The 27,395-nt window shown below is 33.0% G+C and overlaps 1 protein-coding gene and 1 long non-coding RNA gene across 7 annotated transcripts in view; one reads left to right on the forward strand and one right to left on the reverse strand.

Moving 5' to 3' along the window:
• RALGAPA2 (Ral GTPase activating protein catalytic subunit alpha 2) overlaps positions 1 to 27,395 on the forward strand; it is a 544,635-nt gene that overhangs the window by 227,326 nt on the left and 289,914 nt on the right. For 4 of the 5 annotated variants that reach the window (XM_007476631.3, XM_056813837.1, XM_056813835.1 and 1 more), the window contains 3 exons: positions 2,214 to 2,451; positions 3,843 to 4,007; positions 9,983 to 10,123. In XM_007476631.3, the coding sequence (XP_007476693.2) occupies positions 2,214 to 2,451; positions 3,843 to 4,007; positions 9,983 to 10,123 (544 nt within the window). The remainder of the gene's footprint in view (positions 1 to 2,213; positions 2,452 to 3,842; positions 4,008 to 9,982; positions 10,124 to 27,395) is intronic. The other variant, XM_007476632.3, reaches the window with a different exon arrangement.
• LOC103093491 (uncharacterized) overlaps positions 1 to 27,395 on the reverse strand; it is a 100,239-nt gene that overhangs the window by 4,694 nt on the left and 68,150 nt on the right. The window contains exons 2-3 of one of the 2 annotated variants that reach the window (XR_008915601.1): positions 4,432 to 5,246; positions 1,355 to 1,428 (exon numbers count right to left, since the gene is read on the reverse strand). This is a non-coding gene — a long non-coding RNA (uncharacterized LOC103093491). The remainder of the gene's footprint in view (positions 1 to 1,354; positions 1,429 to 4,431; positions 5,247 to 27,395) is intronic. The other variant, XR_001626025.2, reaches the window with a different exon arrangement.

Raw genomic sequence — 27,395 nt, forward strand, 5'->3', positions numbered from 1 at the left:
CAAGTTGCACTTTTTTTAAAGGGTAGAAAGAGGCAAAAACCTAGAATATAATTGATATGTATAAATAGTGTTAGGCTGGTAAATGTTCAACTATTAACTCTCAAAAAAAGGCAACAGCATGCTTTTAAGTGTCATCTGAATTTATTAACATTTTCTTCATTACTTCTATGACCAGCCAATCAAAACCACAATAAAGGAAGTTCCATTTTTAGCATTTGCCAATTTCTGAAGTATAAATGTGCTCACTGAGAATTTAATAATTGGATTCTCCAGAGTCAGTATGAACTGGCTCCAGCATCCCACATAAAAGTAGAAATTAGTTTAGGGGGGGAAAAATTCCTCTAAAAGTCTCATGTCTGAGTTCTTTAAATTGATTAAAATGTTGATGAATCAGAATTTTATGACTAGGTGAGACTATAGAATTCATCTAGCTCAGTTCTCTCTTTTTTTAATATCAGGAAAGAGGGTTACTTCAGGGGTTGAAACTTGCCTAAAGTTATAAAGCTGTTTAGTATCATGTCTTGGAATTGGACTAGGATAATTTGATCTTTCCACTAAATTGAGCTGGTCTTTGAAAATCAATTTTTAAAAGAAATCTTACATCTGGTTGTCCTTTTTTCTTTTATTCAGATTTTATTAAGTTGTTTGTGTAGCAATAAAAATAATTCTAGGGTTTTCATAACACAGAAAGAAGTTATTTGCCAAGATAATGAATAGAAAAATTTTATGTAGGATAAAGATATCTATAGGATTTATTTCAATAAAAAGAAAACCCTTTTCAGATTTGAATTAGGCTTCCTGACTAATCCAAGTTTTACTGTTAGTATAAAAACTATAATTATGTATTTGTACTTTTAAACTTTGAATATTTTTCAGACATTTTATACAGTTTTTAAACAATAATTTTAGTTAGCATGTTCCATTCTAATATTTTCCAGATAAACTGGAATAGGAAATCTAGTTTTATCTGTATGGGACTACTCTTTTCATTAATTTTCAACTAGGTCCAGTATAAGTTTTTGTGTAGAGTGTTTTTAAAACTTTAAATGTAGGGTTACAGATTTTGGAACTGGAAAGAAAAGCATTTTACTGATGTTAAAAATAAGTGTCTTAAATAGGTTTTAAACTCAGATATTTCTGATTCCAAGTTTAGTGTTTTATATAATTCATCTAACATTAAGAAATAATCACATTTTACTAGAAAGGATCAGAGATTTGGAGCTGGAGGGACCTTAGAAGTCATCTAATTCAATTCCTTTATTTTTTATATATGAGGGAATTGAGTCCTAGAGGGGTAAAGTTACATTGCTAAAGTAACCCAAGTGAGAAGTCATTTAAGGAATATAACACTTACTGTATGTGAGACACTTATGTGTTGAGTATTCAAAGAGGATAGATGAAGAGTCTTTGCTTTCAAAGAACTTAAATCTAAAGAGGGAGAAATAAACATGTAAACAACTACATATAAGAGTAAAAATTCAAAATAATCAACAGTGTTACAGCTAGGATTCAAATCCATATTCTCTAATTTCAAGTCAAATTAATTCATTTTTCCCTGAACTATGATGCCTCCTACCATATAGTACTTAGCAAATGAGATAAGAAAAATGTGTTATATTTAAAGGATTAAGCAAAATGTTAATTTAAAATGCATTGAAAGTATTGTGATAATATTGTCTTGGAGCTTTTAGGTCATGTTCTAACAATACAAAGATTTTGTCTAGGCAGGAGTGCCAGCTAAATAATGTTGGCTATAGAGAATTTCAGTAACAAAATCCAACAAATAATTATTAAACTATTTGTGATAATACTTAATTGAATAGAAGTTTTACTGGTGTGTTCCTAATCCTTTTCAGTTAACTTTTCTCATCTTACAAAGTAGCAAGATTGCTTCTGTCTTTCAAAACACACACTCTCTCTTTCTCTCTCTCTCTCTCTCTCTCTCTCTCTCTCTCTCTCTCTCTCTCTCTCTCTCTCTCTCTCTCTCTCTTTCTATCCTTCCTCTAATAGGAAGAAGGAGAAACAAATATGGTTACATTAGTATCTTTGCTTTACAATCATAACTGTTTTCATGTTAGTTCAAATACTTGCTAAAGTTATTATGCTAAATGATTAGAAGGAAAAACCTAGTGACTAACTTAACTATAACTAGAAATACATTTTGTTATTAAAATTATATTTCTTTAAAATGTAGGCTGTTTGGTTCTTTTCAGACACTTATTGTAGCCTGGATCAGAGCAAATCTATGTGTCTACATTTCTCGAGAACTTTGGGATGATTTTCTTAGTGTGCTGTCTTCTCTAACTGACTGGGAGGAGCTCATAAATGAGTGGGCCAATATCATGGATTCTTTAACAGCAGTATTGGCCAGAACAGTTTATGGAGTTGAAATGACAAATCTGCCATTGGATAAACTTAGTGAGCAAAAAGAAAAGAAACAAAGAGGCAAAGGTAAGTTTTCAGCCATATGTACTAACAATGGATCTTAAAACACTATAGTTCTTAAAATGAACATCATGCCAATAAATGCCTACCTAATAATATTGGAATTTATTAAATTATCAACAGCAGATATTATTTTAAAAGAGAACTAAATCACTGTTGTGTCCCAGAGTACTCTACTTTTAATACACTTGTTTTGGGTTAAATCTGAGTAAATAAGAACTTCCACACAGACTTCTGAAAATGAGTTTAAAATCACTTTGGAAGAAAGATATGTGAAAGTTGGTTTTTCCTTTTGGTTTTTCCTTTTCAGATAGATAGTAGCTTTATGATTCAAAGCATAAAGAGGAATTGACTCGTTGGTAGTACTTACCTTAAGTAATTTAACATCTGTTTTCTCATACTATTGCAGTAAACATTTAAGGTCTATAATTTTGGGGTCTTAGTTTCTAATTAACAAGTTTTTTAAAAAATTCTGTCACATATCAATTTAATCTTCATTAGAAATGGTATTTACAAAATGGTTCATAAAATTTCATGATTATAATATTACATAGCAATAGATTTTGAACATATTGTGGGAGAAAATACTGTAAAACTATGTTCAGTATTGGAGATAGAAATTTATATTTTATTCTTTTAAATTGTTATTATTGTATGATACATGATAATCCAATTTGGGTAATATAAAGGTTTCTCTCCCTCACCTTCCTTTTAACTTATAGCCTTTTCATATTTCAGGAATTATCTCCTAACTGGTGTGACCCCAGAGGATACAAAAGGGAATTAACATTCAGGATTGTTACTTTTACTATTTGGTAGTAATGTTAGAAGTTTACTTTGGGACAACTAGATGACTCAATGGAAAGATAACCAGGTCTTGAGTCAAAAGGATCTGGGTTCAAATTTGACTTGCTGCTAGATTGGTGAAGCAGTTGGCTAAAAATATTTTTTGTATATATATAATTTGGTTGTCCTTCCTTTATTCCATTTTATGAAGATTTCATTTTCTTTATGTTATAAAATATACAAATGAATCTATTGTGGGTAAGCATTAAGGTCAAAAGAATATGTGGAGAGTGGATTATTATTATTTCTTGCTGCTGCAACTATTTTTAACATTAACTTTATTATAGGTTTTTGCATCCAAGGAAGTTTATTAAAATTATATAGCCATCATATTTGAAAAAATATACTCTAAGATATTAATTTCAACCTAATAGTATATAGTTTGACAAGGTAATATCAATAAGGAGCTTTGATTTTATCTAAAAATGTTAAAGAATATTTTTAAAAATTGACAGATGATTTTCTAAAAATTTCTTAAAATAATCATCAATATAACTATAGTACAATAATTTTCTAAAGAAAGGAAAATCTTCAATTTGTTTTTGCCTTAGGTTGTATTTCAGATTCACAGAAAGCCAATGCAGTAGGGAGATCATTTTCTTTGAGTTGGAGAAGCCATCCTGATGTTACAGAACCAATGAGATTTAGAAGTGCTACCACCTCTGGAGCTCCAGGAGTTGAAAAAGCAAGGAATATAGTCCGGCAAAAAGCAACTGGTAAAAATTCCTCAACTGTTACATTGTTTTACTATTTTATTTAATATAGAATGAAAGATTAATACAGAGCAGATGTCCAAATTGGCCAGATATTTTTTATAGTTAAAAGACTTGTAATCTTTACTGAAGGCACATAATCTTAGATATTTTTCACTATACAAATTATTATAAATAGCTACTTTTATGAAAATACTAATACATTTCAGTGAAGCAAATTATTTTCAAGGATTATTTGTCTTTAATTGATAAAGATGCTTTCATTTTTTGCTTTTTATGCTTCTTGATCTTTCTGGACATCTGAGTATAGCTCATACCTAATAAAGAATTTCTTAAGTTTAGAGATATTTGTACATAATTATATTTATACAATAACATTTTTACTGTGAGCAATTCCTATTGAACTGGAATATTTTGCTATATTTACCTTTAATAAAAAGGATACACAAGGGAACTCGCTTACTTTGGAGATCTAATGAAAACACACAAAAAGCCAAATTCCAGTAACTTCCAGAAAAGCATCTTTGGTTTCAAATTCCACCCACATATTTATGCTTAAAAAAAAAAAAACCCTTACCTTCTGTCATAGAATTAATATGAAGACTGATTCCAAGGTAAAAGAACAGTAAGAGATAGGCAGTTGGGTTTAAGTAACTTGCCCAGAGTCCTGTAGCTAAGAAGTGTCTGGGATCAGATATCAACCCAGGCCCAGTTCTCTATCCACTGAGCTATATAGCTACTCCACAATTATGATTTTTACATCAACTTTATGACCCTTAGGTTCTATAACTTCCTCAGTTATTAAATAAATTTAATTATTCTCAGTTTGTTCTCTGTTATTCTCAATAAAACATTAACCTTGAAATCAGTCCATTCTAAAGAGATTTCCAAAAATTGTTAACCTCCCCAAAATGCTTTAAACCCAATACATTGTTCTCAAAGGATTGTGATGAATTAAAATTTCATTAGATACAAATTTTTGAAATTATTCCTGCAGTTTAAAACAAAAATTTCTAGAAACTGATTGTCCTATAGCAACCTGTTCTGTATCACTATTCCTTTTTTGTTCCTTCTCTTCTCTCACCTCTTCTGAAGGCTGATAGTTGCCTTAAGGAACATTAACAATAGTGTAAATAAGCCTTACAAGAATGAGAAAGGCCTCCATGGAAGAATTGTCAGATTGTCCTTGATTATTCATTGTCCTTACCTTCCTTTTTACTTCAAAATTTGTTTTCTCATTCACTGTGGAAGATAGGGAATGGAAAAGCTATAAGTAAAGGCATATAAATATTTTTCTCTTTCCTCCCCTATACCATTCCTGTTCCCAATAATTCATGCTCTCTAAGCTTTGCTATGACAATGAAAAAGTTTAGATTTTTTAAAAGTGAATACTTAAATGATATACAACTATAACATAGTATTTTTTAGCAATATGGACTATTCTGTAATCAGTTATGCTACTAATATTAATAGATATTGTCAGAATTATGGAGATTTGTGACAAGGAAATCACTTTAAAAGACTGATATATATTAATTTAAGGTCACCAAGGAATTCAGCTATGTAATTCCTAAATGAAAACTCAAGTCAGCAGTCAACCTTTTATGGAGTTTTTAATTACAAACAGGAGGAAGAAAGGTATGAGAGAGAGAGAGAGAGAGAGAGAGAGAGAGAGAGAGAGAGAGAGGGGAGAGAAGGGAATAGGGCTTAAATACCCCCTCTGTTTAGGCTGGGCCAAAAGGCCCAAGCCCTTAGATAGCTGAGGCAAAGAAAAGAGATCAGTCCCTATCACTCACGTGACCAAAATGGAGAAACAATCTCAGGGGCCTCCACCTCCAGCCTCCTTCAGAGCAAAACTTCTCAGAGCACAACCTCTCAGAGCAAAACCTCTCGAACCCCTCCAGTCCTCAGACCCCGCTATCTTTAAGGAAACTATCTAAGTTCCCTCCCCTCAGTTCTCACATCTACCAATCACTGTCCATGTCTTCCCTGTGCCAATGGTGGCTCTAGCTTAACCCAGGACCTCCCAGAGGTCTGTGGCTTTGCACATGTCTGTTGAAGGTCATATTCTCAAATAATTAAATCTTGATCCTTTGCTGCAGCCCTTCCTAAATCCTTTTACTCTGAGTAGGGTGGAGATGGTATTTTCCAAGACCTGGTTCTGTCACTCCAGGTATCGCTATTGTATTAATTCTAAAATCAATCATGACTCAAAGAACTTCCTGTTCTATGCTTAAGCATAGGTCAAAGCCCTTTCCATTGTTTAGCAAAAGGTTTCTGTCCTAAAGTAGTCTTAGTTAGGGAGGAGAAGGACCCTCCCATGCCTAGGGTTTCACATTCCAATAGAGTTTCTTACTATCAGTAGGAAATTTTTTCCAGTATGAAATTTCCCAATGGGGAAATTTCCAACATTCATAAGTCTAAGAAATTTTAAGTTTTACAATCCCCCCTGATGATCATTGGGAGAGTAGTCTCCCCATTGATCATTTAACATAATCATTTTGTAGTTCTAAATGCACTTCTAACTATAGATATACACAATATTCAATTTTCTAAGAGAAATTAGAATAGTGAGAGAGGAAATAGAAAAGAAAAGAAAGCAAAACCAATGTTTTGCTAGGCGCATTGACAGAAAGCCAAATTAGGCGCAGTCCCTTTTGGCATAAATGCATACAATTACAATAAATGTTCAATCAAAAGTTCAGTCTAATCAATCATATCCAAAGTTCATTCTTGATCTTCTTGATGAAGTGTAGGTTTTCGGCATCTTTCTGCAACAGTTCATTCTCTGGATATAAAAGTTTCAAGCTTCTTTCTTGAAGATCTTTTCTCGAACAGAATCAAAATCTGTGATTTTTTATAACGGTAAAATCTTAAACAAAATTCAAAATTCTTGGATTTTTATAAAAATACAATCTCAAACAAAAAAAAATTCAAAAATAAAAAAATCTTAGATTTTAAATTAAAATACAATCCCCCCTGAAGTAAGTATTAAAAAAAATATCAAGTTTTGCTTAGAATGCAATGTTCAGTTATGGGGTGTATGTGTCAATTCTCAAAAGAATAGAAAAATGATCAAAAACATAAGAAAAATTCAAAATAAAAAAAATTCTTAGATTTTAAATTAAAATACAGATTCAAGGCATAATTTAGAAAACAATTTTTAGTTAATATAATCAAGTATTTACAAGTATGCTATTTTTTAAAAAATTCTACAATTGTAATGGTTTATAATTAAACCAACAATTGACTCATAACTGAATTATCCTCCTTTTTATTTTTCCTATTTAATATGATTGTTCCATACTTAGAAAAATAATTGTTATGAAACTAATGATCACACTTGCTTTTAATATATTTTATTTCCACATTGTCATCACTAGGGAAAAGCCGTTTTAGAGAGCTAATTTATCGAACAAGGATTAGTCATTTTTATTAAGGTTATATCCAAAATATAAATTCATTTATTCATTGGTGAGATAATGTTTTGGATTTAGTGTTTGATTTGTGGAAGGATAACATTTTTCTGTAAAATAAGATAGCATTTATTGGAGTTAATGCTTCATTTAAGCAGTAAGATTCAACTCCTTTCAAAGTTCCATTTTTTTCTCTGTCTTTAAAAGAATTTCTTAAACTACTTATCTTTTGACTTGCATGATATTTTACTGTCTGGTAGAAGAATTGCCAACGAGGGAGTAGAGCAAGTTCATAAGTACAAAAAAAGAGAAAAACAACAACAGTTTAAGGGGGATTACAAATATGCAAACTGATAATAGACATTTTGAAGTGAAGGGGAACTTTGATTAATTGTCAGTAAAATAGCCTGAATCATTTTATTATTCAGTTTGAGATATATAGCATCAATCAGTTGCTTATATAAAAAAATTTTTTTAGAACATTTTGGCTCATTTGCAGATCCAAATGGTCCCTACCCCCATCAAACCAAAACAAAGCACAAAAATAAAATCAGCCTGTATTGCTTGTTTTATTAATTGTTGATTTGTAACATTTTAGATGCTATATTCTGAATACATACCTATTTGAAAGAAACAGTGCCTGATTTTTTCACTTAATTTTATTTTTCCAAGTACTGCATCTTTTAGTTGCCAAATTAATTTAAATTATGAATGATCTAATTATTCATATATTTTAAATTTCAGATGTAATTATAATGCTTGAAATATCTTTTCCAATCTAATTACTACATTTGATTGTTAAATATGTTGATAACTTAATTCCTGTTGTTTATCATTTCTTAGAGGTGATTCCTGTCTTCTCAGAAGTTGTGCCAGCATTTTAAAGTCTGGCAGGCCTATCAACCACTATATTCAGTGGATTGACTATATCTCTTATCCTTTGATAGGCCCACCTAAATTGAGACAGGATGATTAACAGAGGTTCAACCACTGGGTAATGAGTCTGTGTAGCAAGGTAGATTTAAACCATAGCAAGGTTGCATTCTGTGTTGGTAAAAAGAATACTTATACTGAGGATATTACATACCATTTTACTATGTGATTCATAAAGTAATATTTATAAGAAAAAAAAGTGGGCAAAAATAAAAATAGTTATTGCCTTCTTTTTAACACTAAATGTTTCTTTTACTTTAGGGATTTAAGGACAGATTAAAACATTATAGTTTTACATTTAAATAGATAATTTAACATTAAAACAAAATATGTACAGAGGTATATTTTATGCCATAGCTTAAATATTTTAGTAGCAAAAATAAAAAAATATATATGTATTCTTTTTGTGTCCCATCAATATTGCTGAATGGTCTTTAAAAAAGAATTCAAGTTAGGTAAAGGAACTAGAGATTAGGGAAATATAAAAAGATTTACATTAAGTATAAGAATTCTTAAATTAAGATCAGTGAACTTGTATTTAAAAATATTTTCATAACTATTACATTGCGTTGATTTTCTTTGTAGTTTTATTCATTTAAAAGCATTCTGAAAAGTCCATAGCTGCTACCATTTTGCCAAAAGATTTAAAAGTCCAGATTAATCTATCCTTTTCCTTTTCCAATGCATGGAAGCACTTTCTCTGTAATTTATATGCTCAGAGACTTACCTAGATTGCTGACTAGGGTCATACAAACTAGTATTTGTCAGAGGCAACACTTGAACTTGGAGATTGGCTCCAAGCCCAGCTCTCTTAAACATCATTCTACATTTCAAGTTCTCTTTAGCAATATACAAATAAATATTATGGTTGAATAAATAAGATAAATAAGTAATCATTTAAAATTTCTCTAAATAAAATAAAACTGAAATGGTTCATCATTTTCATATGAGGAATTTTTGTTCACCTGAGAAATACTGATGTGTATATTTTGAATAGAGAATTTTATAGTTTTGATGCCTGACAATCACATGATTTCCATGTATTATGTATACAATTAGTGTATAAAATTGATTAGACGAAATATTTCACTATTATTCACATATGTTAGAATGAAAAAATCTTATATTTGGTTGCTACATATTATTGTGGTTTGGGAACATTTAAACTTCAAAGTGAAGATCTATTTGTGTATATAATTAACTCCTCTTTGTGGATTATCTATAACTAATTTTAAATCTCAGTCCGAATTTCCTTTGCCACACAGGATACCTTCTTCCACCGTGAATATATCTGTACTTATGTAACAAAAAATGCATTTTAATATCAACTTATGCAAAATGTAATTACAAAGGAAAGTCTGCTGCTGCAAAAATGAAAGAAAATTTAAAAGCTCAAAATAAAACTACTGAATGGTCTTTCATTCAATATAAGTAATTTTGGTATTTATGCCACTTCTTCCTTTACATGGGGTGGTAACTGGATTTAGAAATTAAAGCAGACAAACTTAGATGTTTATTAATTTTGCTCTTGATTATTCCATTTTAATACATTTAAAGAACACCAAAAGTTTTTGTAAATGTTACTAATAATCTTCTGCATAATAATTACTTTATTATCTTTCCTGGAAGCTAAGCGAAGCCAGTCTATCAGCAACTGTGCCCACCTTTCTGAGGCTTTGCCAACCACTAAAAGTGTACCTCTTCTGCTTCATACTGTGAGCTCTCTCTTACCTGGTATCTCTTACACTTCTTGCTCTCACAGACTGTCAGGTACTGTATTTAAACCTCAATCATATATCCACATTCAATCTTGTTTTATAATCATCTTCTAGTTTTTTTAATCTCTTGTTTGTATTTGAATAGTTTTATCTTAAGTACATTGTGCCCATAAATAAACATACTATACTATTTTTGTAGTGTATTTTCAGAATTTTCAGTAAAATTAATTCTCACTGGTTATTAAAGATTTAATCAAAAAGGATATTACATAGTTCTTTAGAAAATGATAATTTATACTTTAGTAACTTTTGTAATTTAGTTTTTTAATTTAATGGAACAATTTTTGCTGTAAAAAAAAGGAAAATCCTTAATTCTTAGCTGGAAGGATACAATAGAATCTTGGGTATAACTTTATTTTATTTTAAGTAATATAGTTTCATTAGAAAACAGAGGACTTGTATTATTCTGTAAAACAAACTTAGTGAACAAGTTGGAAGAATTATAATTGGTGGGGATTGGTGGTGGATAGTATATATCCCTTAAAGGCCTCTTTTGAATGTGATTTTAAATCCTATGTAGCAGAAACACTTTTTTATGTATCTCTATAATATCAAGCTTAAATCTTTCTGTTTGTCCATCCCTCTACCTATATACTTAACTACCTTTATCTATGTACCTACCTCTTAGTCTGTCTTATTGCTAATGTTTAAAATTTTTCTAAAAGTACTGTTGGTTTAATTACTAATTCATGGGGGGAACCCCTACGACTTTTTAGTGTTTAAAATAATTTTTAACAATATGAGGCTTAGACTACACATGAAAACATATGTATTGATTATCATATCATACATTATTCTTTTTTCTCATTTTAGTCATCTTAGTTAATTTATTCTATATTAATGGTAAAAAATTTTTAATTTTAACATAAATAAAATGTTCTTGAACCCCTTTTGAAAGAAGGAATAATATTTCCACTTATTTGTGTTTCATTACTTCAGTGACTATAATGTTTTTATTGACTAAGTACTGACTTTACCATTTTGCCTATGATAGAACACAGATTGTCATGTAGTATGGCCTAAGAGATCCATATAAAGCAGCTAGATGCTATTTTTAGGCATACTTATGTTAATTGCACTCTACTGGCTTGACAAAGATGGACTGATTTATGAGTAAATCCTCTTTAGGGAGGATTTTTAACTCAAGTGCAGTTGTCTTGGAAAGCAATAAAGATTAAACTAGCTAAAGTATTAGGTGAAAAAAATCACTATTCAGTTAAATTTTTTGTTGCTTCTTAATTGTATTTTCTGTACTAGGAAGTTCTGTTGTAATAGAGAGAGTTAGTCTGATGGTAAAAAGAGAAAGAATGGAGACCTCCCCTCTCAAGCCAGGATGCAGGAGAGATAGCTGCTGTTTAACTTGGCCAAGGGAGAGCCGAGGGGGAGTGAATCTGTAGTTTCCCCCCTTCATCCTCCCCTCAGCTATGGCTGCTCACCCAAACTGCCTCTTGACTCCTTCTAATATATAGAGCTTCCCTCCTCAGAGAGAGAGAAGTTAATCTCCCTCTCAAGCTGGAACTGTTTCCCCACTCACACTAGAATTATTTGGGGGAAGACAGCAAACTTTATTCTAACTGATCAATTGGGGATAACATAGGGAAATGGCTGCAGGAAGGATTTATGAGGAAAGAGGGAGGGAAAAAAAGTATCCCTATTCTAGAAATCCCTTCCTCCCTCCTCAAGTTGGGGAACCCAGGACTTGGCCATCTTGGGCCCCTGAGAGATTCAGGCTTGGCCCTGGTCTTGGCCCTACTGCACACAGTTTAGACCCAGGGCACCAGGAACTGTGAGGTGATCTTATCAGCTGCTTTGTGTCTTCTCAAGCTGGCCACTTCGGTTTGGAATTGGGGAGAGAGGGGAAGATTTCTAGTCACCAGGAGAAAGATATAAGTCTTTTCTCAGGAGCAAGTCTTGGCCAGACCTTTTCCTCAGGCTGTGTCAGGATTTAGAGAGCTAACTGCATCTCCCACAGAATCAATCTCTCCTGGGGCCCCTCCCCTGTGCCACCCCAGTTCTCTCAGAGATAGTTCCTTTTAAAGAGAATTTTCTCCTATGTCACCTCCCCTAAGTTCTCACATCTCCCAATCACAGTAGACATTTTCCAAAGGACAGACCATTCTTAATTCACACCAGAGTAGACTAAAACTTCTGAGTAAGTTCACACCTCCTTGCCCCTTGCAAGTTTGCAAGTTGCTTGACCTTTTTAGTGATTAATTTGACCTTCATAAATACTTAGCTCCTTTTTGTATTAGATCTAAAAATAGACTTAGCTTAAGGCTTTTGCTTCACTATGAGTTAAGTACTTTTTCATTGTTTAGTAAAGAGTTTACAACTTTATCTTCCCCTAAAGTATGCTTAAGTATGGGTGGAGTAGAGTTCTCACATTCCTGACTAAGTCCCTTCATTGTTTAAAATGGGGAATAGTCTTAATCAAATTTTATGAAGTAGGGTCTGAGAATTTTTAAGATTCACACCTGTTGTGGCTGAGGCGCCAGCAATTTCACAGACTATAACTCCAGTTCTTCTGTTTGAAACCTCTCACACTACCACTATTTAAAAAGAGTTTAATTAAAAATATTTTTACTCTTTTCAACATGCAGAAAGGGCAAGACAGTGTTTAGAGCTTTTAAACTTTTTCTTTTTCTTTCTTTTTTTTAGGATTTTATTTTATTTTATTTTATTTTTGACATTTTTCATTTGGTCAATTTCAAAAAATTATTCCTTGGTTATAAAAATCATTTCTATTCCTCCCTCCCCTCGCCCCACGCCTCACATAGCCAATGCGCAATTCCACTGGGTATTGCATGTGTCCTTGATCAAAACCTAGTTCCATCTTGTTGGTTTTTGCACTGGGATCTTCATTTATAGTCTATATCCCCAATCATATCCCCCTCAACCCATGTATTCCAGCAGTTGTTGTTCTTTGGTGTTTTTACTCCTACAATTTTTCCTCTGAATGTGGATAGTGGTTTTTCTCCTATATCCCTCTCTGTTGTTAAGGATCACTGCATTGCCACTAATGGAGAATTCCGTTACATTCTATTATACCACAGTGTATCAGTCTCTGTGTACAATGTTTTCCTGTTTCTGCTCCTTTAGCTCTGCATCACTTCCTGGAGGTTGTACCAGTTCCCATGGAATTTCTCCACTTCATTATTTCTTTGAGCACACTAGTATTCCATCACCAATGTATTCCCCAATTTGTTCATCCATACCCCAATTTTTTGCCACCACAAAGAGCTCAACTAGGAATATTCTTGTACATGTCTTTTTCCTTATTATCTCTTTGGGGTACAAACCCAGCTGTGTTATGGCTGAATCAAAGGACAGACAGTCTTTTAGCATCCTTTGGGCTTGGTTCCAAATTACCCTCAAGAATGGTTGGATCAATTCACAACTCCACCAGCAATGAATTAATGTCTCTACTTTGCCACATCCCCTCCAGCATTCATTACTTTCCATTTCTGTCATGTTAGCCAATCTGCTAAGTGTGTGATGATACCTCAAAGTTGTTTTGATTTGCATCTATCTGATTATAAGAGATTTAGAACACTTTTTCATTTGCTTATTAATGGTTTTGATTTCTTTGACTGAAAATTGCCTATTCATGTCCCTTGCCCATTTATCAATTGGAGAATGGCTTGATTTTTTTGTACAATTGATTTGGCTCTTTGTAAATTTGAGTAATTAGACCTTTGTCAGAGGTTTTTGTTATGAAGATTGTTTCCCAGTTTGTTATTTCCCTTCTGATTTTGGTTATATTAGTTTTGTTTGTACAAAAAATTTTTAATTTGATGTAGTCAACATTATTTATTTTAAATTTTGTAACTCTTTCTAAGTCTTTCTTGGTTTTAAAATCTTTCCCTTCCCAAAGGTCTGACATGTATTCTGTGTTCACATAATTTACTTATAGTTTCCGTCTTTATGTTCAAGTCATTCACCCATTCTGAGTTTATCTTGGTGTGGGGTGTGAGGTGTTGATCCAAGCCTAATATCTCCCACAGTGTCTTCCAATTTTCCCATCAGTTTTTGTTGAATAGTGGATTTTTATCCCAAAAGCTGGGATCTTTGGGCTTGTCATAGACTGTTTTGCTGAGGTCACTTACCCCAAGTCTATTCCACTGATCCTCCTTTCTGTCTCTTAGCCTGTACCAAATTGTTTTGATGACCACTGCTTTATAGTATAGTTTGAGATCTGGTACTGCAAGGCCACCTTCCTTTGTATTTTTTTTCATGATTTCCCTGGGTATCCTTGATCCTTTGTTCTTCCAAATGAACTTTGTTATGGTTTTTTCTAATTCTGTTAAAAAAGTTTTTTAGAAGTTCAATGGGTATGGCACTAAATAAATAGATAAGTTTGAGTAGGATGGTCATTTTTATTATGTTAGCTTGTCCTACCCATAAGCAGTTAATGTTTTTCCAATTGATCAGATCTAGTTTTAGTTGGGTGGAAAGTGTTTTGTATTTGTGTTCCTATAGTTCCTGTGTTTGTCTCGGCAGACAGATTCCTAAGTATTTTATATTGTCTAAGGTGATTTTGAATGGAATTTCTCTTTCTAATTCCTGCTACTGAGATGTGTTGGAGATATATAGAAATGCTGATGACTTATGTGGGTTTATTTTGTATCCTGCAACTTTGCTAAAGTTGTTTATTTCGACTAGCTTTTTAGTTGATTCTTTAGGATTCTTTAAATAGACCATCATATCATCTGCAAAGAGTGATAGCTTCTTTGCCAATTTTATTGCCTTCAATTTCTTTTTCTTCTCTAATTGCTACTGATAGTGTTTCTAGTACAATGTCAAATAATAGAGGTGATAATGGGCATCCTTGTTTCACTCCTGATCTCATTGGGAATGCATCTAGTTTATCCCCATTGCAGATGATGTTTGCTGATGGTTTTAGATAGATACTGTTTATTATTTTTAGGAAAGACCCTTCTATTCCTATACTTTCTGGTGTTTTCAGTAGGAATGGGTGTTGTACTTCATCAAAGGCTTTTTCTGCTTCTATTGAGATAATCATATGATTTATGTTGGTTTACTTGGTGATATGGTCAATTATGTGGATGGTTTTCTTTATATTGAACCATCGTTGCATTCCTAGTATAAATACTGCCTGATCATAGTGAGTAACCCTCCTGATCACTTGCTGGAGTCATTTTGCTAGTATCTTTCATTTAAGAGTTTTGCATCTATGTCCATTAAGGAGATTGGTCTGTAGTTTTCTTTCTCTGTTTTTGACCTGTCTTGCTTCGGAATCAGTACCATATTTGTGTCATAAAAGGAATTTGGTAGAACTCCCTCTTTGTTATGTCAAATAATTTGTATAATATTGGGATTAGCTGTTCTTTGAATGTCTGATAGAATTTACTTGTGAATCCATTAGGCTCTGGGGATTTTTCCTTAGGGAGTTCTTTGATGGCCTGTTCGATTTCTTTTTCTGATGTGGGATTATTTAAGAATCCTATTTCTTCCTCTGTTAATCTAGGCAAGTTGTATTTTTGTAAATATTTATCCATATCACCTAGATTGGCACATTTATTGCCATATAATTGGTCAAAATTGTTTTTAATGATTGCCTTATTTTCTCCCTCTTCATCTATGATACTGTTTATTTGGTTTTCTTCTTTCCTTTTTAAAATTAGATTGACTAGTCCTTTGTCTATTTTGTTTGTTTTTTTCAAAATACCAGCTTATAGTCTTATTTATTAATTCAATAATAATATCACTTTTGATTTCATTAATTTCTTCCTTAATTTTGAGGATCTCTAATTTAGTCTTCATCTGGGCAGTTTTAATTAGTTTGCTTTCAAGTTTTTTAACTTGCATGTCCAATTCATTGACCTCTTCCCTCCCTAATTGGTTAATATATGAACTCAAGGATATAAATTTCCCCCTGAGTACTGTTTTGGCTGCATCCCATAGATTTTGAAAGGATGTCTCATCATTGTCATAATTTCTTCCATGAAATTATTAATTGTTTCAATGATTTATTTTTTAACTGATTTTGGAGAATCATATTATTTAATTTCCAATTAATTTTTGATTTGGCTCTCCATGTACCCTTACTGATCATTATTTTTATTGCTTTGTGATCTGAAAAGGTTGCATTTATAATTTCTGCATTTTTATGCCTTGTTTTTATGACCTAATATATGGTCAATCTTTTTTAGTGTCTGTTAAGTTCCCTTCCCCCCTCCTTTTTGTACTCCCTTCCCCCTACCCCCATTAGTTTCCCCTTCTCCCTTACCCTGAAGGATAAGATAGTATTCAGGATCCCAATTCATCTACATGCACTTCCCTCTCAGGGTTGATTTCACTGAGAGAGAGGTTTAAGTATTACCTATTAGCATTCTCTTCCTCTCCTTCTTATAAGTGTATTCTTCCCCTCCTCTTCCAATGTGTGTCTTTGTGTGAAAAAGATTATTCTATTTATTTTATTTCTTCAAGTATCTCTTAGTACCATCATCAATCCTCACCCCCCACCCTTTTTCTTTTTTTTGCATTGCATCTTATAGCCCTTAATGCCCAAATCTTTTCCTATGAGTGATTCTTCTAATTACTCTAATAATGGTAACATTTTTTGAGAGTTACAAATAACATTTCCCCATATATTAATATAAATAATTTGATCTAATTGTAGCCCTTAAAGAAGAGAGTTTGAATTTAAAAAAAAATTTTTTTTTCCTCCTCTTCCCTCTTTTATATTTACCTTTTCATGTTTCTTTTGATCTTTGTGTTTGGTTATGTAAACCTTAAAATTTCTTAGACTTGTGATTTCCTTGTCAGTTATCAAACTTTCCACTTAGTCTGGTCTTTTCTTTCCAAATACTTGGAAATCTTCTATTTTGTTGAATGCCCATACTTTCCTCTGGAAGTATATAGTCAATTTTAATGATAGGTGATTCTTGGTTGAAGACCCGGTTCTCTTGCCTTTCTGAATATCGTGTTCCATGCCTTGTGGTCCTTTATTATGGAAGCTGCCAGATCTTGTTTGATCCTGATTCATGATCCTTGGTATCTGAATTGTCTTTTTTTGGCTTCTTGTAGAATTTTCTTCTTAGCTTGAAAGATTTGGAATTTGGCAATTACATTCCTCGGAGTTGTCTTTTGGGGATTTAGTGTAGAGGGTGTTCTATGAACTCTTTCAATGTCTATTTTGCCCCCTTGTTCAAGAACATCAGGGCATTTTCTTGGATGATTTCTTGTATGTCAAGATTTCTGTTTATTTCTTGTTTTTCAGGTAGACAAATGATTCTTAAAATTGTCTCTCCTTCCTCTGTTTTCCTGATCTGTCACCTTGTCAGTGAGATATTTTATGTTTTCTTCTATTGACAGTCTTTTGACTTTGCTTCATTAATTCTTGCTGTTTTGCAAGATCATTGTCTTCCAGTTGTCTAATTCTGGTCTTTAAAGACTGGTTTTCCTTTTCAGTTTGAACCATCCTGCTTTTTGTGGCTTCCAGCAGTTTCTCCAATTGGGAGTTCTTGTCCCTTAGACTGTTGCTTTCGCTTTGAATTATTTCCCACTTTTCTTGCCAGAAGGCTTCCCTCTTTTTGATGAGTTCCAATTTAAATTCTTCGAGATCTTGTGGACAATTTCCAATTTTTTCGGAAAGTTTTGATTTTGTTTGAATTTCTTCCTCTTTTCTCTCTGTAGCCTGGGTTTTCCCTGTGTAAAAATTTTCCACGGTCAATGCCTTTTTCCTGTTTTTCTTGGAGGGTGTTTCTTGGTTCTGGGCACAATTAGCCATCTATATGGTGGTTTTTCCTTCCCTTTTTAATTAGAAATCTGAGTGAAATGGGCAGGTTCTCTGTTTATGGAGTTAAGGAGCAAAGTTTTTGCCTGAGGCAAGCTCTCAAATCTCCTCAGCCTCCACTGTTTGTGAGAGGACCCACGCCCATGGTCTGCGCTCCCCAGTGCACAGGGGTTTCCAGTGTAACTGCTCTCAGGGGTAAGTCCCCGGTGGTCCTAGTCAGCTCCCAAGGACCTAGAGGTGCCCCTTGCTCACTCTAGAGGTGTCTCTCACTCACTAGCTGATTCTGACGTGTGCTGGCTCTTACTCTGGCTCTGTAGGTGGGGTGGGGGATGGTCGATCAGTTCACATTTGGGTGGGAGCTTTTTCACCCTCTTATAGTGTGGAAATGCTCAAACCCCACGTACCTTCAATGCTGCTCCCTACTGTTGAGTCCCTTCATTCTTCTGAAAATAGTTTTTATGTTCTTTTGAGGTAATCTATTTCATTGGATACTGGGGAGAAGAAACGTCCCGCATCTAGACTGCCACCATCCTTACTCAGAAGTGTGTTTTTAAACTTTTTCTAAAAATTATTTTAAAAGTAGCTAGTGTGTATGACAGATGTCTTAAAATGCCCCTTCAAGATTCCCATTCATAACTAATTTCACAATATTTCTAGGATAACACATAACCTTATTTTTGGAAGAGACCTCAAGAGTCAATTTACTACAATCTCTTCTGAAAAAGTATACCTTCAAAAGTATATTGCTTCACAGAAAATGGTTATTCAACCTGAAATTCAAGTTAGAGAAAATAATACATTTCTTCCAGAAGCAGCCCATTTCAGAACAGCCCTAATTTTGGGCAAATTTTTTTTTTTAATACCAAGCTTAAATTTGCTTTTTCGCAACTTTTACCCTTAACTTCTATCCTAAGATAGAAGAGCAGTAAGGAGGTAGGCAATTGTTGGCTAAGTTACTTGTCTGGTCACACAATGAGGAAGTGTCTGAGGTCACATTTGAATTCAGGTTTTCCAGACAGCAGGCCTAACACTATTTATTGAATCGCCTAGCTATCCCAAGAATACTTTTAAGATCCCTCTCATGTCCTCCAGGTTTATCTTTAGGCTAAACTCTCCAGATCTCGAAACCTAGCCTTATATGACTTGAACTTGAGGCTTTGTTTCAGTGTTTCCTAAAATGATGTCCAGATCTGAGACCAATCCCCAGATGTTCTGACAAGGACATTGTATGGTGTGCTATACATAGGATACAATACAAATAAATGCCATATTCTGGAAAACTATGTCTCTCTTAATATAATTCAAGATTATATTACGTTTTATTAGGTTAACATATACTTTCACATCGATTTTCAATAAACTTTCAGCCTACTAAAAATCTCTGGATTTTTCTCAGGTAAACTGCTATCTAGCCATCCTTCTTCAATCTTATATTCAAGAAATTTGTATATATATAAACCTAAATATGAGGCTTTGCATTAACCCTATTAAATTATAATTGACTAGATTTAACCCAATGTTAGAGCCTGCCAAGATTTTTCTGAAGCTTAATTCTATTGTTCAGTAGTTTAGAAATTCAGAATTATTTACTCTATGCTTTTACCTGTTCCTAATTTTTTTTTTTGTTTAAAATAAAAAAAGGTCATAAAAACCAAACTCAGGTCCCTGCCTTATCTGAACCAATAGAAATATTTTTACCAATTGACAATGACCATTAACAAGTATTATTTGAGTTGGGCATTCAGTCACTTCTAAGTATACCTCATTGAACCTAAACCATATCTTTCCATTTTGACAAGGTCTAAACCATATCTTTCCATTTTGACAAGGATGATATGAGAGACCTTTTTTAAGTGCTTTTCGAACATTTAGTTAAATTACTATAGTGCATTGCTTTTATCTTTTCAGAACTACAAAGAAAAAAAGGTTAGTCCTTCATGACCTGTTTGTTACCTTTCCTGACATTTACTAATCACCTAGAATTTAGTCAGGAATGAATTATTCTCAATGATCTATAGTTTGTAGGCTTGAAAATCAAGATGGCATCACCCTTCTCTAGTGCAATTGTACCTTTCCTGGTCTTCACAATCTTTCAAAGATTACTGAGAGTTACTCAGCCATCCCATTTTCTAGTTCAGCATTCAAAGATGCATTTCATTGGGTTTTCATGACAATCTCAAAGGCAACTATGTGTTCTCTTATTTCCTTAACTTAGTTACCATTTTCCTACTAGCTATTTCTCTTCTAAGTTTTCTAGGGTAAAGGATCAGTCTCCTTGGCAGAGAAAACAGAAGCAAAATAATATTCTAGCAAACCTACCTTTTCTTCCATCCATGACTTTTAGTTCAAATGTTTCTTGCCACTGTAATAATCAAGTTGTCTTTCAGTGATACTTGGCTATGTGACTGTTCTTTCTATATAGTTCTTAATTTGTTACATCCTACTCATGTCCAGCAAATGCCTTTCTAGTGCCATTTAGGTGCTACTCAACTTTTATTCTTAAGAGGTTTTACTATTCTATAACTGACAATGAAAAATTATCACCAGAAAAAAGTTTGTTAATAATCTTGGCTTTTTTTTTTCCAGGGAAAAACACTGTCACCAAAAGCAGTTAATAGATTCCTAAATACAATGAAGCCTCCTCTCTTTTCCTGTTATTCAATTCTAGGTGCATAGACTGTATCTTTTTTCCTTCTCATTTGAATTTTTTCTCTCCATTTCTCATGTTCAATTCTAGAGAACTTCCATTGAGATTTAAGTTGATAGTATCTAATCTAACTTTTTCTTTATAGCCGTTGCAATATCTTCATTGAAAATTTAGGATAAATGTCATCATATCATTTTTCTCTTTTCTCTCATAAATCTAAGATGGATTAATCACTTTGTCACCATTTCCAGATTTCCTCCCCATCAGTGGATTCCTCTCTGTTGGTGATAATTAGACCAAGAATAGATTCAAAGGATTTATTTATGATTAAAGTAAACTAGGAAATTATTTCCTGCTACACTTCAGATAAATTGAACACTTCAACAAATAGCCAGATAATTGAGGTCCTCTATGACTAGTATTTAATTACTTTGTGTTTGCCTCATAAAGTTTTCCCAAATACTTCTATTTCCTTTTTTCTGGCTAGGTACTTTATGCCAATGTCAGAAACCTTCGGTTTTATTGTTGTTGTTTTGTCATTGTTTTTTGCCTCCATTGATTTTTCTCCAGATTCCATCTATCATTCCTCCCCCGCTACACTCCCTTTGCTTCCTGGTTAATTTCACATAATATATTTTCTTAATATTTTTTACAGTGCTACTTTCCTAACATGTTTTCTTCTTTAGAGCCTTATTATAACCATGGGTGATATCTGACAGAGTCTATGTGATACCTAGGAAAACAAATTTGTTCTCTTGAGTTAGGATCTTTAGTCTTTTTTTGGTTATTCACCATGCTTTATGCGTTTATGTATAGAAACCAGAGGCTAAAAATTTTATTGACTTTTTTTTCTTAGATTTTGTTTACCGTGAAACTATGCTGCTCCCTTCCTCTTCTATATTGTGGCTCTTGTCTGGGATTTATCATTTGTAGTTTTATTCCTTTCTTCCTTTAAAGTCCTTTCCCTTTCTTTCTGACACTCCAGACCAGTACATTCTTAGTAGTCCTTGCTAAGTATGTTCAATTTCTGTGTTATAAACTATAACCATTTCTTTTTTCTTTTTTAAACTCTTACCTTACATCTTGGAATCAATACTGAAATCTGATATCTACCTTTATTTTCTATAATCATTGCTTTTCTTTTCTTTCTTTCTTTTTTTTTAAACCTCTTGGAATCAATAGGCAATGGGGGTTAAGTGACTTGCCCAAAGTCACATAGATGGGAAGTGTCTGAGGCCAGATTTGAACCTAAGACCTCCCATCTCTAGGCCTGGCTCTCAATTCACTGAATGCCCAACTGCCCCCACCATTGCTTTTTAATCTGCTGCCCTAAGGAAAAATCACCACTTGTACACTTCTAGTCTTCAGGGTTTTTTACCCATGATACTTATCTTTACCACTGTTTTCTAGATTCCTTCTGGTAATATAATTTGTGACTACATGACTACCTATTTTGAAAAGTTTTGTGTAGTTCTCTGTCATATTTTAAATTATATTACTAAGAAGAACTTTCTAATTAGGTCAGTAGCCTAACTGATTAGCTTTATTAAGTTTTGCTGAACCTGAAATGATCAGTGACCTTTGCTCACCTCTTCTTCCTTTGACCTTTTAATAAGTGACCCCTCATCTGAATTTGTCAGTGAAGCTACATCATCACCCTTTTGAGAATAACCAGCCATTTCTTCAAATTCTCATACTCTCCCCTCTTTAGGAAGAACTTCAATTTTTTTTCATTGGTCTACCTTTCCCTTACTTCTTTTTTGTGACATTCTTCTATCGTCTAACCTTCAAATACAAGCCAGGATCCCATTTGGCTGTTTAGACACTTTTTTCATCCTTTGTTTTCACATTAAAACTTGTATTTTTTAAAGGAAAACAACATTGATCAAGTAGTCAGAATGGTTTCTGTATGGTGATTTTAAAGATACTATTTTTCTATTTCCTATTTTAGCATGAGAGTTCTATTAATAGCAATATGCAATTTTTAGTTTTAAAGAACTATCTTTACTTTTTTTACCCATAAGGAAATTAAAAAAAAAAAACTATTCACAATGAACTATTACAATAAACGTAATTATCCTTCTCTGTGTCTCATTTTTTCTTTTTCTTTTTTTAACTTAAAAATTTCATTTAATTAATTAATTTAGAATATTTTTCTATGGTTACATGATTCATGTTCTTTCTCTCCCCTCCTCCCATCCTCCCTCCCATAGTCCACACACAATTACACTACGTTTTACATGTGTTATTGATCAAGACCTATTTCCATATTATTAATATTTGCATTAGGGTGATCATTTAGAATCTACATCCCAAATCATTTCCCCATCGACCTATGTGATCAAGCAATTGTTTTTCTTCTGTGTTTCTATTCCCATAGTTCTTCCTTTGAATGTGGATAGTGTTCTTTCTCATAAGTCCCTCTGAATTGTTCTGGATCATTGCATTGCTGCTAGTAGAGAAGTTCATTACATTCAATTGTGCCACAGTGTATAAATCTCTGTGTATAAGGTTCTCCTGGTTCAGCTCCTTTAACTCTGCATCAATTCCTAGAGGGCTTTCCAGTTCACATGGAATTCCTCCAGTTCATTATTTCTTTTAGTGCAATAGTATTTCATCACCAACATATACCACAATTTGTTCAGCCATTCCCCAATCGAAGGGGATCCTCTCATTTTTTTCCAGGTTTTTGCCACCACAAAGAGTTCAGCTATAAATATTTTTGTACAAGTCTTTTCCCTTATTATCTCTTTGGGGTTTAAATCCAGCAGTGAAATGACTGCATCAAAGGGCAGATAGTCTTTTAAAGTCCTTTGGGCCTAGTTCCTAATTACCTTTCAGAATGGTTGGATCAATTCACAACTCCACCAGCAATACATTAATGTCCTAATTTTGCCACATCCCCTCCAACATTTATTACTTTTCTTTGATATCATGTTAGCAAATCTACTAGGTGTGAGATGCATTTCTCTGATTATAAGAGATTTAGAACACTTTTCCTGTGATTATTAATAGTTTTGATTTCTTTATCTGAAAATTGCCTATTCATGTCCCTTGCCCATTTATCAATTGAGGCATGGTTTGCTTTTTTGTACAATTGATTTAGCTCCTCATCAATTTGAGTTTTTAGACCTTTTTCAGAGGTTTTTGTTATAAAAATTGTTTCCCAATTTGTCACTTCCCTTCTAAATTTGATTGTATTGGTTTAGTTTGTGCAAAACCTTTTTAATTTAATGTAATCAAAATAATTTATTTTACGTTTTGTAATTTTTTCTAACTCTTGCTTGGTCTTAAAATCTTTCCTTTCCCATAGATCTGACAGGTATACTATTCTAAGTTCTCCTAGTTTATTTACAGTTTCCTTCTTTTTATTCAAGTCATTCAACCATACTGAATTTATCTTGGTTTTGGGTGTGAGATGTTGCTCTAAACCTAATCTTTCCCATACTGTTTTCCAATTTTTCCTGCAGTTTTTGTCCTAAAAGCCGGTCTCTAGATTTATCATACACACTGTCTTACTGAGGTAATTTACCACAAATCTATTCCACTGATCCTCCCTTCTGTCTTTTAACTAATACCATATTGTTTTGATGACCACTGCTTTGCAGTGCAGTTTAAGATCTGGTACTGCTAGGCCCCTGTCCCTCAAATTTTGTTTTTCATCATTTCCCTTGATATTCTTGATCTTTTGTTCTTCTAAATGAACTTTGTTATAGTTTTTTTTTTCTAACTCATTAAAAAAGCTGCTTTATAGTTTGATAATAAATTATTTTGGATAGAATTATCATTTTTATTATTTTAGCTCATCCTAACCATGAGCAATTAATGTTTTCCCAATTATTTAGATCTAGTTTTAATTGTGTGGAAAGTTCATCTTCACTTTTTTTTTTTAAAACCCTTACCTTCCGTCTTGGAGTCAATACTGTGTATTGGCTCCAAGGCAGAAGAGTGGTAAGGGTAGGCAATGGGGGTCAAGTGACTTGCCCAGGGTCACACAGCTGGGAAGTGTCTGAGGCCAGATTTGAACCTAGGACCTCCCGTCTCTAGGGCTAGCTCTCAATTCACTGAGCTACCCAGCTGCCCCCCATCTTCACTTTTAATGGAAGTAAAGATTTGAGATTAGATGATTTAGATTATACCTGAAATTTATAAACCATATGTCTTCTACTTTGTGCTATTCGGTAAGTAGATTCATATTCCAATTAAGTCTTTGTAATGGTAGGCATAACTTCTGGGTCTGTTTGTCCTTATATTTGCATATCTTTATAGCATCACTACCAGTGCTTTTTAGTATTTCTTCAGCCCATATTCTTTACCATGATGGCAATCATTAATCTGTCTGATATCTTGAGTTAATCTTTGTTATTTCTATTCCCACTTCATCTTCTGTGCAACTATCCAATAATGTGGTTTAACATGAAGTTTTGAATTTGAGTTAAAAACATTAGTTTGAAACTTAGTTTTCCTACTTACTACAATTGCCATCTTGGGGCAGTTAGAATCTCTGGGCTTCAGTTTTCTTACCTACAAAAATGAAGGGACTGAACAAGATAAATTCATTCTACTTCCATATCTATCCTTTCTATGTACTTAAAAAAAATCGAAATCTTAATAAAACCTTTTCTCTGTTGAAACAATTGCTAAACCATATTTATAGTTACTCTAGCCAGTTGGGCTTTTAATTTTTATTGCAGTTGTTATTTTTTAGATGTACTTATATATATATATATATATATATATATATATACATGTATGTTCATTATCTGAGGTCGGCACAAAATTTCAATCCAGAAACTACTTATGATGGCACTTTGATGAGCAAAAGAATGTAAACCTAGTGCTTTCCTTCTATTGGGGAAGCACAAATAATTATTATGTGTGTATTCATTTGAGAAGGAAAAACTAAAAAGTTAAAAAAAAAAGAACATGACCCAGGAGGTAATGATAGAGAAATGTTTTAGAGAAGCTTTTTAATGGTTTTGTTTTTTTCTTATAATTTCTCTTTTTCCTTTATAATGGTAGTAGGAGTATTTCTTGCTACTTCTATTTTAATTCCTCTTTTATAGTCATAGAATCTATTGAATAGTTTTTAGAAATTATAGATGATGTAATTCCTATTTTACTACATTTTGTCTAAAAAGACATTTAATAAGTTTTAGTATATACTTAAGTTAATACCATGCCATTTTGATATTTCTAAATCAGATTTTGAATTTACCAGAGAATATTCAATTGCACTTCCAGTGACTGTCACAAGTACTTATATTTATAAAGTTCTTGGATTCTTTAGCTTTGTATGAGAAATTCCAAGATTAAAATATTGCTTTTATGTTGGGCATAGTTATTAGCATATGCAATCATTAAAAGAACAGGCAAGCATTATTAGTTTTGCTTCATATCTGTGTTGCCAGTATTTTAGTAAAGATAAACAAAGACCCTGAATTTCTAATTGAAAAAGTAGTAATCATTATCTTTCTATAGAATTTTTAGGTTCCAGGAGACTTTAACTGAATAGGTTCTAGTGATATGTTTAGTTGAAAATCTATTATTTTTTAATCATGTCGTTTTGTAGTATAGTTTGTTTTTTCAGCTGTATAAACCTCCCATTTGAGTCAACATCTGCACTAGATTTGAAACTAAATAAATTCTAATTTAACTACATTGAATTATCCCTTAGCTGGAGAAAGGAGCAAATTAGGAATAGAAGACTATCATTATCTTCCTATTCTAAATTTAATATTGAAAAACTATAGATCAAAAATGCTATTTAGTGGTCTAATATATTTAAGGGTTTCATTCTTTATCTCCTCTCCAATTTAGATTTATTTTTTCCTTTTTTTTGTTTGTTTTGTTTTATTGGTCAATTTAGAACATTATTCCTTGTTTACAAGAATCATATTCTTTCCCTCCCCTCCCCCTTCCCCTTCCAATAACCAACTTGCAATTCCACTAGGTTTTACATGTGTTGTTGGTCAAAAACTTTTTTCATGTTGATGATGTTTACACTAGGATGATAATTTGAAGTCTACATCCCCAGTCATATCCCCATTAACCCATGTAATCCAGCAGTTGTTTTTCTTCTGTGTTTTTGCTCCCACAGTTTTTCCTCTGAATGTGGATAGTGTTCTTTCTCGTAGATCCCTCCAAGTTGTTCAGGATCACTGCATTGGCACTAATGGAAAAGTCTATTGCATTCAGTTATACCACAGTGTATAGGTCTCTGTGTACAATGTTCTCCTGGTTCTCTTCCTTTTGCTTTAAATCAATTCCTGGAGGTCATTCCAGTTCTCATGGAATTCCTCCACTTTATTATTCCTTTGAGCAAAATAGTATTCCATCACCAACATATACCACAATTTGTTCATCCATTCCCAAATTGAAGGGCATCCCCTCATTTTCCAATTTTTTGCCACCACAAAGAGCACAGCTGGGAATATTCTTATACAGGTTTTTTCCTTATTATCTCTTTGGGGTACAAACCCAGCAGTGCTATGGCTGAATCAAAGGGCAGACAGTCTTTTAGCGCCCTTTGGCCATAGTTCCAAAATGCCCTCCAGAATGGTTGGATCAATTCACAATTCCACCAGCAATGCATTAATGTCCAAACTCCAGTTTAGGCTTTCAAGTTGGAAATAATTAAATGAAAATTAATTTTAAACTATAATTTCACATAAACTAGTTTCTTTAAAAGAATACCTGAGTGTTTACTATGTAGAAGAGCATAGCGTATTATATAGAATAACTCATATGGTGTTAGAAAGAACTGTATTCACTTCTTACAAGGCACTTAACTTCTCAGCCTCAGTTACTTTATGTATTAGATGGGGATAATAAAAGCAACTACCTTATGGTAATACT

The sequence above is a fragment of the Monodelphis domestica genome, chromosome 1 (assembly GCF_027887165.1).
Source record: "Monodelphis domestica isolate mMonDom1 chromosome 1, mMonDom1.pri, whole genome shotgun sequence".
In the NCBI taxonomy this organism is placed as follows: domain Eukaryota; kingdom Metazoa; phylum Chordata; class Mammalia; order Didelphimorphia; family Didelphidae; genus Monodelphis; species Monodelphis domestica.